General features: G+C 39.8%; 1 protein-coding gene across 1 annotated transcript in view; it reads left to right on the forward strand.

Moving 5' to 3' along the window:
• LOC104495251 (uncharacterized protein KIAA0355-like) overlaps window positions 1-14957 on the forward strand; it is a gene marked incomplete at its 3' end in the record, with an annotated part of 17930 nt that extends 2973 nt beyond the window's left edge. Inside the window, 6 exon segments of the mRNA XM_010138200.1 lie at window positions 6034-6240; window positions 8590-8730; window positions 9014-9109; window positions 9241-9402; window positions 10263-10421; window positions 14845-14957. Of these exon segments, the coding sequence (XP_010136502.1) occupies window positions 6034-6240; window positions 8590-8730; window positions 9014-9109; window positions 9241-9402; window positions 10263-10421; window positions 14845-14957 (878 nt within the window).
• Between the last annotated feature and the right edge of the window lie 298 nt (window positions 14958-15255).

Consider the following 15255-nt stretch of genomic DNA (forward strand, 5'->3'; position numbering starts at 1 on the left):
ATGAATTAAAAATGATCTTGAACAATTGAGTTTTCCAGTTGGGATGGAATTCAGAGGGGGAAACTGCATGTTACAATATTTAAATAGAATTTTTCACAAGTGAAGCCCACTGGGCAGCAGTTCTGAAGAATAGTTTTAGGGCTTATGGCAGTTGTGTGAGTAGGAGTCAGTGTTGTGCGACTGCAAATAGTAAATCAATGTTGCTCTTGTGCAAAGAGGCAGCTGGCATGCATTTAACATGACTATAAACTGCAAGAACCATGAAATAAGCATTCAACTCTCTTCACTGTGGTGATTGTTAATGGTTGGACTTGATGATCTTAAAGGTCTCTTCCAACCAAAACAGTTCTGTGATTCTGTGATTATGACCTTAAACACAGTGCACCCGCACATCACTGCTGTTGCACTTAGAGATAGTGAGCCACTGGAGAGACACCAGAGGAGAGTAGCAAGAGTAATCAGACATCCAGGAAGTAGGACTTCAGAGGACAAATTGGAAAGACTGACTCTATGGAAGAGAAGACTAAGAAGAAAAATGAGAATTGTTCAGGTGTGTAAGAAGCTGCCAGAAGATGTGGCAGTGTTCTGTTCTTCATGTCCACGTAAGGTGAAGCAAGCAATGAACTTAGAAAGATTCCTATTAGGTGTTGTGGAAATAATTTGTAATGTTAGTGAGGCACTGACGTGGATTGCTACAAAGGGTAGGGAGCCTCCATCATGAAGAACTTACAGAACAGGTTAAACCTGCATCTAGCAAAACTGTCCCAGACGAAATTGCTCCTTGCTCAGGACAGTAGGATGACCTTTTGAGGGCCTCTCCTTCTCTGTTGCTGTGTGGTTTGAAGACTGAGCTATTTGTGCTGAAATTTTAATTTTAAAAAGTGTGGTTTGTTTTTTCCCCCCGATCTATAAAGTTAACATTTCATAGAACTACCCACAGGATTAAAAAACTCACAATGGAAGCAGAAAAATATAAAGGACTTGCCTGACTTCATCAGAGTTCACTGACTGGGGAAAAGCATGTGAGAGGCAGTGTAGTTGTTTCCCTGGAAAAACAGAGGGGGAGAAATACAGAAACATGTCAGGTTGCTTTTGCAGCTTCTCTGGTAGATGACTGAAAGAACGAACAACTCTAAGAATTGGGAAGTGGCCCAGTATCTGGGTGGCAGCTCAGCCATATTTTGTGAAGAGGACTCCAGAGACTGACTTGAGGGATGGCGTCTGGTATTATGGGAGCAGCAGGAGGCGAGTTGTAATTCATGGTGGGGTTGGAGGACAGAACCCCGAATTCATGAGACGGACATGAGAATGAGGCTGCTTCTGCGTGTGAGCCCGGGGAAGGAAAGCATACCTTTTCCTAAGCCTTCGTCAAAAGGCTGTGTGTTTTGAGGAAGAATGAGGAATACAAGTGCAGCAGGTTTGGCTTTAGAAATGTAGGAGAGAGCTATAGCTTTTCTGAGGTTCCACATGTTATCTAGTGTAGTGGGCCCTAGTCCCCAGGGAAGGCAATATCAAGAAAACTTTCAGGTTCTGATAAACATATGCTGGCTTGGATTTGGACTAAAAAAGGCTGTGCAACCTGGACTGCAGCAGCAGTGGGCGAGGTTTTTAAATTATTTATTGTTTTTTAACAGAACAGAGCTTGCTAGTTCAGAGCTGTCTGCCAAGATGTGTAAGAAGGTGACTTCTCTTGATCAAGGTGTTGGTGACAGATGGAGTTTCCCAAGGTTTCTCAATTTCAGAAATGCAAATGCTGATTTTTATTTTCTGTCTTGTCTTTTTGCCTTTCAAAAAACTATGAATTCTCAGGTGCTTTTGTGCCTGTGTGAGTGAGGAACAGCTTGGAAATCAGGGAACAAGAGTGCGTTTTAAGTTTTCCAGATCTGTTGTTAAAGTTTTGTAAGCAGGAAGAATGCAGTAACCCTGTACTTCTGTTAATAAAGTGTTGAAGGAAATCCTGTGGGGGGGGGAAAATCCCAAACCAGAACAAAAAAATACCTGGATAAAAAAGTTTGTATATTTCCTCACCTTTTGTGAAGCTTTGCAGCAGCTTCAGTACTTCAAAGAGTGAATCTTGGTTTAGTTACGTGGAGCTTGTGTGTTGTTGTTAAAGTGGTGGTAATGACAGGTGCAGATCACCTTCCTACACAAAAGGGAAACATGAATAGGCACAGGCTGCTCTGTGTGCTCCGTTCGGTATTAAACGGACAGAATTCTTGGCTTTTATGTGTATAAAATAATTGAAGATTTTTGAACAAGAAGGTTGTGGGACAAAAATGTCTGAGTAAATATAAAATGTAGGCTTCCCTTAGCATACATTTTAAAGCCAGTTTAAACATCTGAATTATTATCTTTCTTGTGATTTGCAGGGATTGGCTTTAGGCTTTTCTGAGTTGAACTGTTAGTAGCAAAAAGCTGCTTCAGATCAGTAGAAAATGTTATGGCTTGCTGGAATGCCATTGTACTCCTGTCTTGGTCCATACTCTCATGGTCTGCTCTCAGAACAGCTAGTATTGTCCTTAGAAATATTTTTTATTACATTTTAATTGCTGTTTTTTATTTTTAAAATACTTAACACTTAAATGCTTTTTTGCTAAGATAGTTAGTTAGATTTTAGTAGTGAACTAAAATGAGATCAGATTATCACTACTGGACTTAGGTTGACTGTTAGCACAAACAAGTCTGTTAGGTTGCCTGTGTTTCCTGATAGTGGAGACATAAAGGTGCAACTTCTGCTGGAATCTGGTTTATCTTGTAGGTAGATTTTTCAGTGAGCAGGATTGTGTCTTCCCGTGGAGGTGTTTTGATCATGAAAGCACTCTTTCGAACTGCAGGGCATTGCAACGCAGTAAAAATGAATAATAGTCTGCCCACTTTCAGTAAATGTGGGAAAAGGTGTTACCTCATAATCTGGAACAGCAGTTTGAGTCACACCTCATTGTTAACTTCGTTACATTGCTGTTTTAGTTTGGTCTGTTCAGTGGGTAGGCAGGTTGTGCACTGGGCTTGTTACCAAGGCCATTAAGAACTCCAAGGGAAATGGGGTAGGTAGTATGAAACCACTGAATAAGCATGTGGTGACGTTTTGGGTTTTTGAGTGTTTTGTTTGTTTAGGCAAGTAGCCAAAAAAAAACCCCAAAAAACTCTCCACTGACTTGGAACTGCCAGTCAGTCTTTGTATCAGGTTTGGAAGACCGACACTGGTGATTTGCTAATTTTGTTAGTGTTCTGCTTTAAAGAATCTGTTCTGTAAGAATTGCTTTGCCAGGGAATTTGCGTGGCATCACTGTTTAGCAATGGAATCTGGCAAATTTGTGTGTCCACTTCATCCAGCAAAACGTTCCAAAGTTGATTGTGTGCTCCCAGTAGGAGGAAAATATGGGACAGAGTAACCTAACACCTGATGCTCCTGTTTGTACGTAGCAGGCATGATTAAACTCATCACCCGTTTCAGAGTCAAGAGAAGTCTGAAGTGAGACCAAAAGTCCCACTGTTTCCAACTGCCTGAACAGGAAGACAGGTTCCTTTAGGTAAGGTCATTCAGCCACTCAGCTAACTAGCTGTCCTACCTGGAAACAGGTTAGGAAAGTCAAAGCGCTAGAGCTGTATTTCTTGGGACAAAAAGTTTGCAAGCTGAAGACCTCATTGTATATGCAATAGACGTAATTATAAGAAACGGTTTGAAGGAAACACCACCACTACCACGGAAAACTTTCTAGTTGATACCTGTCGTGGTTCAGTTCATCTTTGACTACTACATCGTCTCTGGGTTTAACGCTTATTGTGGCCTAAACTAGGAGAGCCAACACACTTCTGCATAGGAAAGTAGGGAAAAATAAACTCAAAAAAGAGATGGTGTAGAAAAGAAAATGCATCCATATGCTAATATATCTGCAGATGTTGCAACAGAACTTGCCTATTGCTTTACACACTTTGGTAACTGCTGGCTAACCCAGGCGTATTTGCCAAACTGGTGGCAGTCATACTTTTCCCCACAGTTAAGACAGAGTTTCAGCTCCTTTGAAGAAAATCCTCATGCAGTGAACTTTAAAGCAAAGTAATTTTAGCATCTGGATTGAGTGTTTAATAGTGCAAAAATCTTCCACCACTTGGATTTTATTTAAGCAGATAAAACTATCCTTGCCCATTTCTGAGGAAGACTGAAATAGATTATTTTTCCAACAAAATAGAAGTTTCAGTAAAGCACATGTTGCTATTTTATCTTTTTTGTTTAACATTGTAAATTATACAAGGAATGTTATGTGCTGGCACTTAGAAACTAAATCATTTGTTTATTTTGAGCATTATTCCCAAGCAGGGGAAACTTCAACCTCTGTACCTTAAATATTCTTTGCAACTTAATCGGCTTGAAATTCCTAATGAGTCCTAGTTTCTTCTTCCCCTGAGAACTGCATTGTTCGTACGCAGAAATATTCAGATCACCGGTTGCCTTTCCCGCAGTTTTCTTATAAATCTCTCTAATCTTGTAGCCAGGAAAGTTGGTGGTGTATTCTTTTTATCACTTGCTGACTGCTTTTTTAATAAGGCAAACTCCACTTTCTGAGGTCAGTCAAAGTACCAAAAGTGTTTAATTTTATGCCTTCTACAAAGAAGGGAAGTGATCAAACCCGAATGGAATGTCAAAAGGAGTCCGGATGCAATGGAAAAAAGCATTGCCACCACTGGTTCTTCTGAAGCAGATAACTAATGCATATAACTGTTGGCGTGACTACAGAGTCTTGCCAGTAAGATCATTGTGTCTGAATATTTTTACTCAGAAGAATGTAATTGAAAATAAGCCAGATGATTTATTTGCTCCAAGGCATGATGGCTTTGTACATTATCTGTGTATTTTATGAATTATTCCTAAAATGGAATTCAAGTTGAGTCTTCTTTAATAAATCAAAGTCAAATATGCATTTTAAACCACTTTGGGACAAACTCCATAGAAGAAGCAAAACACTTTGAATAGTTTTTAAATACTTCCTACAGTAATTTGGAAAATACTTGCTTCTCTGCCGTGTTTGAGTTAGGCTTTGTTATAAGCTTTTGTCCACTTAGGAGAGCGTGGCCCTGAAGGTAGACAGAGCGCTCCTGTTCATCTGCTTTGCTCTCCAGGATGTCCTCCTGGATGGTCGGATGGTCGCGCTCCTGTCTGTTCTTCGACATGTGGTGGCTGCACCTGAATACTCAGTTTGTGTGACCTGTTTTGTTTTGCTTGTAGTAACTGAGGCATATGTCTGTTTGGTCACAATTCTCATTAGCACTGGAAAGAGAGGGAGATAAATGGGGGATGGGAGCGACCTGCAGCCCTTCACTTCCCTGCCTTTCCTTTGACTTTTCTAAGTCAATAGTACATGACCCATTTCAGTGAAGTATTCTGAAGAGAAGATTTGTGCCAGCGTTAGCAGTTCCTGTCAGACAGTGCAGGTGACAGACAGGGCTGCAGCATTGTGCGTGCACTCTGCAGTCGCTGTTATATTAAAAAACGCCCTGTGGTGCCACTGTATTATACGAGAAAGTGTTATTGATGCTTATTACCAGTTACTGCTCTGCCTGGACAATAAACTGCTGGATTCAACTTCTCTGATTTTTATGATAAAGTTTTAAAATTATTTAGATTCTTTTGTTTTTAGCATAAATTCAGCTAGCTCTGTGTGCAAGTGGGTTTTGCTGTTGACTTTGTCCTCCTGATAATACACGGCTCCCATCTTTGTGTTGTTTCATGTGCTTGAAATTGCGAAGTAACCGAACAGGCTTTTCATTCTTCAAATAACCATAGCTTGAATGCAAAAGTAAAAATGACATAGGGTCAGTCTGATCACTCCTTAAATCACAGAAATACTCACTGTTAACCATTTGCTTCAAATAAGGTAAAATATGATGTATTACTTATGATCCGAAAGGTTATTAAAAAAAGATCTGAGTTTAACTTAATTCCTTACTCCAAATAGTGAACAAAAAGGAATAAGGGAAAATTCCATGAAATCTTCTGTTTGCCTAGAACTGGTTTCTTTCTTTCTTCTCTTGCAGGTACTTGGGCGTTGTTTCTTGACTGTGATGCAGGTCCACTTCCAGTTCTTGTCACAAGCTTTGCAGAAGGTCCAGCCGGTGGCACACTCTTGCTTTGCTGAAGCTGTAGCTCAGGAGAGAAAGAATGTTAGTGGTGCTGGAGCCTCAAGTTTAAGCCCCACAAATGAGCTAGAAGATGCAATACGATCATGGAGAGGAGCAGCAGAGGTATGGAGGTCTTGCCGTAGTGACATTATATGTAGTGAAATGACAGGTATGTTTAGTGAAACCCAAATTCAGGGTGGATGCCCTAATAAATAAATAAAAATATCTGATTTTTAAGGCATGCTACATTTGAAGGACGGAACATGGTGCAGTTATTTTCAGTTGCTTAAACTTGGTTTACCTATCTGGTGATTATACTATCTTTGCCCTGTGTAAAGTTTTCTTTGGTGCTGTACTTAAGAAGTGCACAATAGTGGAAACAGCTTCTTAGTTAATGAATGAACAATGTTCAAATGTGCTTTGGCAGACAGAGCGATTTTAAAAAAGAACATCATACAAGAAGTCAAAAAACCAGAGCAAAATCTTGAAGAAATATAATTTAGACCGTGTCTATTTCTCTTAAAGTATGATTTCTGCTTTAATCTTAAAAATCTTCGTGGTGACTTTTAACACTTTGGTCTTCATGCTGTTAAGCTTGACGTGGCTTCATCCATCAGTTGTTGGGATGTTAATTGCATTACTGAAAAGTACCACTCCCTGGGTTTGTATCTTCGTGAATACTTGCCATCTACGGAATCCTTACTTGTACTGCTGAAAAAAGTACTTACAAAGAGAAATAGTTTTATGAGCTTTTCTGCTTTCCCTGGCACCACCGAAGTCTGCAGACTGGGAGATTCAGACACTGAGGGTATGGTTTCCTTAAATGCAAGTAACTTGGAGCATGTGCTTTTGAAGTCCAGTTTGCCAGCCCACGCAGACTTGTTAATGATCTTGGCTAGAAATCTTGTCATTTATCAGCTAGCTTCTGTGAGGTATATGAAAGCTGTGAATGCAGAGAATTACGTCTGTTTTTTGCTGCAGCATAAGTCCATCTCACCGGATAGAATAGGGATCTGGGAGTGCTTTAGGTGTATTACAGATAATTGTGACGGGTCTAATCCTAATAAAGTGTTGCTGATTTTGCATAAAAATAGTTAATTTTGTGTTTAGTATACTTACTTCCTTATAAGGAACAATTACAATTTTAGCGATTTCCTACAATCGCTGTCAAGCTTGTTTAAAACGTAGTTGAGATTAAACTTGGATTTGCAGAATCTGGGACCTTAACAGCTCACTTCAGGTATTACTGTTAATAAAACCTGTATTTCAAAATAGAGTTTAGTATGACTATTATACTAACCAAATCCTTCATTGAGCATACGTGGGGAGGAGAAGAGAAAAATACAGGTTCTCCCTAGTTCCATAATAAGAATAAAAGAAACTTCTCACTTTTTAAGATTCACTGAAACAACTAATCTGAAGTATTTGTGTGAGGTTTTAGGGCAGTGTAAGAAAACTCTGTGCTCTGTAAATAAATAAAATCTTTCTCTTATAACTAGATAGACTAACATACAAGTCATTTTGATAGAAGGGAGATTTCAAATACTGAAATCTTGCCCAGTTTTTACTTTGTGGAGTGGAAGTCAATCCATTATTTCCACATCAAATCAGCTTCACTGGCAGGAGGGTACACTGCTGCTTCAGAATAAAGTTTAACATCGTACTTTGTCAGCAACGCAGAGCCAATTTTCCTTTTTAATAGTTTCACTGGGAAAATGCTGTAATTTTGTATCCGTGATGAGGTGAGCAATGTGTCTGTCCATTGACTGTAGTACTAACAGTCCCTAGTTTGGAGCAAGATTCCATCCTAGACTGAAGAATAAGCTGTATCTGAGGCCTTAAACGCAGTTGAGAGTAAGCTTCTATTTGTTTTACCCTGCTCATTATTGTAATATTTACTGTTAGAACTAGATATTTGACTTTTCCTATTTCTGATTTTTCAGCATCGTTTTACATAACACTATTCTTTTGCTGTGCTTAGTTGATCTTACAGTCTTGCGTGGCTCTTCTCAAATTGTGCCACAGTAATGACCCTAATATTATAAAATAGACCTTCTTTTTTGTACACATGATTAATGTTTCTTCCGTTTCTGTGGCTAGTAATACCCTTTAAGCTGAAGTTGTAAGTCCCTCCTCTGGTAACCACAGTCATCCTGCGGCCTGTGTAACTGGATCCTCAGTCCTGAGAGGGAGCAGAAATAGTTAACAGCAAACAATGTTGAATTAAGTTGCTTGCCAACACCTTGATGCCATACAAACTATGTGAGATTTGTACTTTAAAAGTAGCAGCTGAGATTTAGCAGGTTATAATAAATAATCTCCTCCAGACCCTTTCCACCCAGTGCTGTTTCTCATCTCCTCTATAATGTTTTAAACTCTGTGGGGTTTTTTTTCCTCTTTTTAAAAATATAATTAAGCTTGACCTAGTTTAATGTGAACCTCTTTACCCTGCATTTTTATTTCACACTACAGGCCACATCTCGACTGCGAGAAAGAGGCTGTGATGGATGCTTGGCAGGAATTGAAGTTCAGCAACTATTCTGCTCACAGAGTGTGGCAATCCCCGAACATCAGCTCAAAGAGCTAAACATGAAAATTGACAGTGCTTTGCAGGTGAGTTGTTAAAGTCTGCTGCTTTCATGTGCATGTCGTACAGTAGCGGGCCAAGGAGTGACACGGGGAAGGAGTGTATTACGGCAGAAATAGGTACGACAGGCAGCCGTGAGGTGTTTGGGAATTACAGTATGAGAATCTTTATGATGAACGTGTGTATGCCATGGAACTGAGTAGGTTAAATCCATGTAACGATTCTTAGACGTGTATCCAGACACAATGACTGCGTGCTTGCTTCCTTGCTGATATGCCTGTCCTATCTCAACTTCTTATTTAACGTCAGGCTTACAAAGTGGCTTTGGAGAGCTTAGGCCATTGTGAATATGCAATGAAGGCTGGCTTCCACTTGAACCCAAAAGCTATTGAAGCAAGTCTTCAGGTAGGACCTGCCAAACCTGCTCTCTTTCATCCCTCCTAACCCTCAACATTACTATTAAAAAAGAAATTGGACTTGTATTCAGTTTTCTAATGTCTTAATTTCTTCTAATTGATCTGTCCTTTATATTTCAGGGCTGTTGCAGTGAAGCTGAAGCTCAGCAAACAGGAAGGAGGCAGACTCCACCTCAGCCAATTCAGTGTGAACTGCCCACTGTACCTGTTCAAATAGGATCACATTTTCTGAAAGGAATATCCTTTAATGAGTCTGCAGCAGAAAACCTGAAGCTGAAAACGGTAATAACCCTGGATCTTAACCACAGGAGTGAAGAAAAAGAGTAGGGGTCCGCAAAATTCAGAGAACAGCTGCAGTAAAAATGCAGTGCCAAATCTGTATTTACAAGTGCATATTTTTAGCCTGACTTCCTGTGGAAACAAGACGTTGATAACATTGTAGGTCCACGCCTCCTTCTGATAATGTTTTAACCACCTGGGCAAATTCAGTCCAATCTGAGAGAAGCATAGAAGTCTAGGAGATAATGAGACTTCTGTCAACTTTTTGAAATGAGGTGGGTTGAGTATAAAAAAGTGCAGAGGAAAGTGAGCCCTTACAGATGCCCTGACCAGATGACGCACTTCAGAGCTTTCATCTTCTTAGGTGCCCAAGTCTGGCGCAGCCTGCTACGAAGGGAGGTACTTGAAAAAGTGAATTGTTTTTTCCGTATAAAGGAATGGAAAAGATGCCCATTCAGAACTAATTTGGGCAATTTTAATTGGCATTTTTGCTTTTTTTAAGATAAACCCAGTCACTTGCTCCTGAAAGAGCTGAAACAATCCATAGCTCAAAATGCTGCTTTTCTGTTGTCTTCGCAGTGCTTTTTGTAGTTTTGTTTAAATTGTTTTGCAAGAATATAAGCAAAATACTGTTTATGATTTTGGAGGAGTATTGTGTTCCAAATAGCAGAGGTGATCTTCCATGTTTCTGTTCTGCAGTTGAGCTCTTCTAGCTATACAAGATTGTTCAGAGGTAACAGACATTACAGCTGTTTGAAAAACACGTAGAACAATGCTAAATGCATATGGAAGCATTTGTGTTAACATTTTTGAATCCAGTTTAGCATGACAAAGGGTTTTTTTGGTTTTTTTTTTTTTGGCAGCACACAATGCTGCAGTTGATTAAGGAAGCTGGATGCCATAATGGACTCACACCACGGGATGACTCTCCTGTTACTGACGTCCTAAATCAGGTTTGCCCGTCCACTTGGCGAGGAGCCTGCAAAACTGCTGTACAACTGTTATTTGGCCAAGCTGGACTGGTAAGTGACTACCAACAGGCTTAGCATTAAAGGGCTACTCAAACATCCTGAAGAGAAACTAGGTATTTTAAAAAACCTGGAAATTTATTTCAAGTATCTGACTCTGTGCTTCTCCATTTTACATGCTGCAGCTAACTTGATTTATGAGCAAAATATATCCTTGCAAAATGCAAGTTTGTAGATGGTATCTGTAGTTGAAAGAAACAGGAGAAGGTACTGTGTACTTCACAGTGTCCGTTATTAGAGAGAACACAAGAAATAAAACTTCTAATTCATAGTGAGAGAGAGATTTTTCAAATCTATACATGACCATGTATATAAAAAAAAAAAGAAAACCAACCAATAAAAAACCTCCTCCCCCTCCCCCCCGATTAGTTTTAAAAACTGCTGTGTTTTCATTTCCTATCTGTTTTGAATGGAAGGTGGGTTTCCTGCCCAGCATAACCCAGGATGTCCTCTGCACCACGTAATGCTGCCTGATAAAGCAGTGAAATGCCTTGCTGTAGACATACGTATTCTTTAGAAATAAAGCCCATAGATTTTATGGTGTCTAAACTGTTTGAAAAATAGATGCTTGGAATATCCTTTGGTAAGAAAATAATTTGTGCTCCCCTAAGTAATTACTGCGGTGACTTAAAGTATTCCCTCGTGACACGTAGGTTTTGCTGGACTGCTGTGAGCTTTCATTTGACTGGATATGGGGCAAGAATGCAATGGGGCAGCAAGGCAGTGCAGGCGTAAAGGTACACTATGACAGTTTGTCAGGAGTTCTGTGAGTCACCTTTAACCTACAATGAGCTAAACCCTTCTTGTTGATTCATATACTGATCCTTTGTTCAAGGTGATGGCAGGCCATCAGGGCTTTGTAACTAATTCTAATTTCTGATTAAAGGATCTATATTGCTACGTACTTTGTATATACCACATTTTTCCAACGAGCTGATTAAATGACTTTGACCTTCCGTCCTAGTTCATGAAACTGTATGGTTTTCGGTACCATTAATAGGTTCTCCGGTAACGGTGAATTGCAAATAGTAAATAATAAAATTGTCAGATATTTCTGCTTAAGCATTCCTGTGATACTAGAATTAGGTATTCTCTTAATCTTAACTATCTGTTAGAGAAGTATGTCCGAATCGTACTGGAACGTAACTAACTTTTCATGTGAAGAGGGTCCAAAATCAAGGGGACAGACCAGAAATCCCATAAGCACAGTACACCTGCTATCGCTCCTTCTCTGTGATCTGGGGATTGAAGACAGGAGAAAGCAGTGCTTTACCCGCTTTGTATGGGGAAGTGTTCCAGGGAGGCATGGGAAGCCGCTGTCTTTGCAGGGAGCGAAGGCAACTGTGGGTAGTAGGATTGATCCAATTTCTGCTTAGGTGTTTTCATGAAAAGTATGTGTTAAATACTAATAAATACAAGGAGAACTAGAAAGGAGGATGTGGTTAAGTGGGATTGTCTTCACCTGCCGTAGATCATGGTAGGGAGTCAGCAGCAGGATACAGGAAATGAGGCCAAGAAAGAAACTGTTTCTCCCAGCCCTGTTGGGAGTGCGTCATAGCTCAGGAGGAGCTCCTGGCTCCTTAATGTCTAGATGTGGAATGCCTTGGAGGATGCTGCACCTCTCACCATTTCCTTTCCAGGGGGTTTCAGGGTTGTGCACGCCCAGATCCTGCCCTGATGAGATTTGGGGAGAGGCCTGAGGCACATTTGGACTCACGAGTCTGGAAATTTCCTGGTGTCCCCAGTCTAGACATAACTAGTTAGACCAGCTGGTCGTAATTAAAGCACTGATATTCTTCAGGCTTATCATAACATTTGGAGAGTTGTCAGCATAAAACTTACTTGTGCACTTTCCCAAATGACAGTGCTGCTACAAGCAGTATTCCCTGTGTTGAATCAAGAATGTGTCCAGAGATTTTTGCATGAACCTCAGGTTCTGAAAGTAGCAGGTTTCTGTCTTCAAAGATGCAGTAATGAGCTATACACATGACAAAATACTTGAAAGCCTTCTCTCTTTTGTTCATTCTCACTTTGATTTGTTACAGTTTGGAAAGCTGTGAGGGTTGAGGTTTTTATTTTTTTTACAGGATTCAATTATGCTCGTATGTAGCCTCATGCGATGACAAGAAATTGTAATTTGCTCCTTTAAAGCGTTCTTTGGGTGGACCTGAGAGAGGAAACACCTGTACAGCAAGAACAATAGCTGTCTGAAGCACAGGAAGCTATCCTCTAAGCACCCACCAGGCTGGGAGAATGCGTTTGTTTTGAGTTTATTTTGTGTAAGACTTGGATAAATGAATCATCGGACAACATTACGTGGTCTTTGGTTTGCAGCCTTTAGAAACTAAGCTGTCTGCATTAGTTCAGAATTGTCTGTGAATTTGTCACTTAAATGCTGAATTTAAACAACATTACTTGACAGTGTCACTGTCTTTTCAGCGTGTCTTGCCGTGTGCTTTTTAAGAAACTCATTGAGAGTGGAAAGCATGATATGTGACTTAGCTTGCTTGGTTCTTTTAGGCTTTAGTTTTTTAACATAAATTACCTTTTTAAAGTGCAGATTTTCAGTTTTTTACCTTGTCAGAATCATGTTTTCAGATTTGGGCCAGGTAAAGAAATCTCCATGTTTGAATAAAAGTAACGTGTGTTAAAATAGTTGAGGATGAGTGGAAATAAACCCTTGGCCTCGTGCGCAGTCACGAAGGGAAGGTGTAACTGAATCTTCAGCATTCCTTTTTTGTGCTAGTAGATCTTTCTGTAGCAAAAAATAACATGCATCATGGAAGCACTACATCGTAATGAGGTAAATGCTGTAACTCTGACCAAATGTTGAGAAATGTAAAAGCTTTTTTTGAAGGGAAGAAAGGAAGATGTGGGGATGGGGGCACACCCCCACCAAAGCCCAGACCTTGAGCACTACACCATGCAGCCCTACCAGCCGGTCTCGGTCTGCAGAAATCAGGACTTTCAGACTTAGAGGTCTGGGATGCAGACAGTATTCTTCTTAGGAGCTGAGAAATATCACTCCTAAGTTTGCCTCTCCTCACCCCAATTATAATTGCAGTATAGCTGAATCACAGATTACCAAATTACATAAAATTAAAATGGTACAAATACAAGGAAAAAGGGAATGGAGTTGCCCTGTTATTAAATGTCATGTTATTTTCGTGAGTGGATAATAGGGTGGCATTTTGTCATTGTGCTTAGACATGTTTTACAAGTTTGAGTAAACTCAGGCAAATGCTTAGAGTCAGCTCGAGGAAAACTAAGGCCTTATGCTCAAATGGTGGGAAATAATTGTGTTCAAATGTCATTGGATGTTTTTATTGAAGCAAGAGAGAGAAGAGATTCCCAGCATTATTCATATTTCACATTTCTTCATAACCAGTAGTAGACAACCAGTTAGAAGTAGAACTGGTGTAGGATAATTGCAAACCCGCCTGTTATACCCCTTGAAGCTATTTATACCGGAGGACTTTTGCCATTTCAAGGATAAATGGTACAGCTAATCTGCTAGTCACTGAAGCAAGAACTGCTGACTGCTGCCAGAAAGCTGCTGGTTCAGCATGACCAAAATAGGAAATTATGGAAATTGTGAAAAAGGCCAGCCCAGGCAGACTGGACAACAGAAAGCACAAACCAAATATGGAACTTACTATCACTGGTATTAAACTTTAAATGAAACTGAAGGGAATCCTTCCTTCCGAGTTCCATAAAAAGAAAGGTTCATGACAGAAGGTTCATTTTCCAGACTTCCATAGATCTTCGTGATGTCTTACCGAAGGCTCAGAATTCAAGAAATCGAACAGTCACTTTTCTTCTCTTTATGTAATGGGGAATCAATAATATTACAGTTCCATTATGTAGAATAATGTGGGTGTGGAATTTAATAACCTTGGGGGCAGGGTGGGGTGGGGAGAGGGGGAGCTGTTGAGAATTGTGAGCTTTGTGAAGAGTTTTGGACTAAATACTACCTGTCCATATCACACCATGCACTGAAGTTAAATTATTTAAAGTACTTAGATAAATAGCTGTTTGGGAGCTTTTAAAGCAGTAGTAGTGCCAAACCCTTCAAATGTCAAGGCTGTTATACAAAGCCATTGATAATTACCGGCTGTTAGGTAAAGCAGTTGGCAACTACATGGTGATGCATAACTACAGTATATAATTGAAAAGAATTAAGTCCTTGAAGTACAGGTTACTGTATCAAACTAATCATTTTTTAGTCTTTCTCTTTTTTTTAGATATTAAAATAGAAATCAACTTACAATGTTTTTGTGAGTTGATTTGGTTTTATCTGTTTTTTTTTTTTTTGCACCTGTAGTGTGGCAGGGGAGGTGAGATTATTGCATCTTTAAATATAGAGGTGAACTAATTATTAAAATAATTTTCCTTTTATTTTCATTTTTTCTGCTAGGTGGTTGTGGACACAGCACAGATTGAAAATAAAGAAGCTTATGCTCCTCAGATAAGTTTAGAAGGATCCAGAATTGTGGTTCAAGTTCCATCAACTTGGTAAATAAAAATACTGTATTGCAGTCTTTACTAATAGCTATGACTGAAATATATAGAGAAAAATATTGCAGGGCAAATGGAAGAGAGAATATTATGCAATGAAGGCAAAAGTTCCTTAAGTTCCTGTGTCTGGAACTGTTTGACTACCGCTGATCCTGGCAGACCGACAGTTGCACTTCAGCTGTCCCTGTGCTAGTGCTGCCTCTGGAGGCAATAGGAGAGAGGCAGCGCTGGGGCACTAAAACATACTTAGGAAGAAAAACAGAAAGCTTGAATGGAGGGGGAGGGAAGGTGTAAAAACCGATAATAAATC

Source organism: Buceros rhinoceros, unplaced genomic scaffold (genome assembly GCF_000710305.1).
Source record: "Buceros rhinoceros silvestris isolate BGI_N320 unplaced genomic scaffold, ASM71030v1 scaffold29686, whole genome shotgun sequence".
In the NCBI taxonomy this organism is placed as follows: domain Eukaryota; kingdom Metazoa; phylum Chordata; class Aves; order Bucerotiformes; family Bucerotidae; genus Buceros; species Buceros rhinoceros.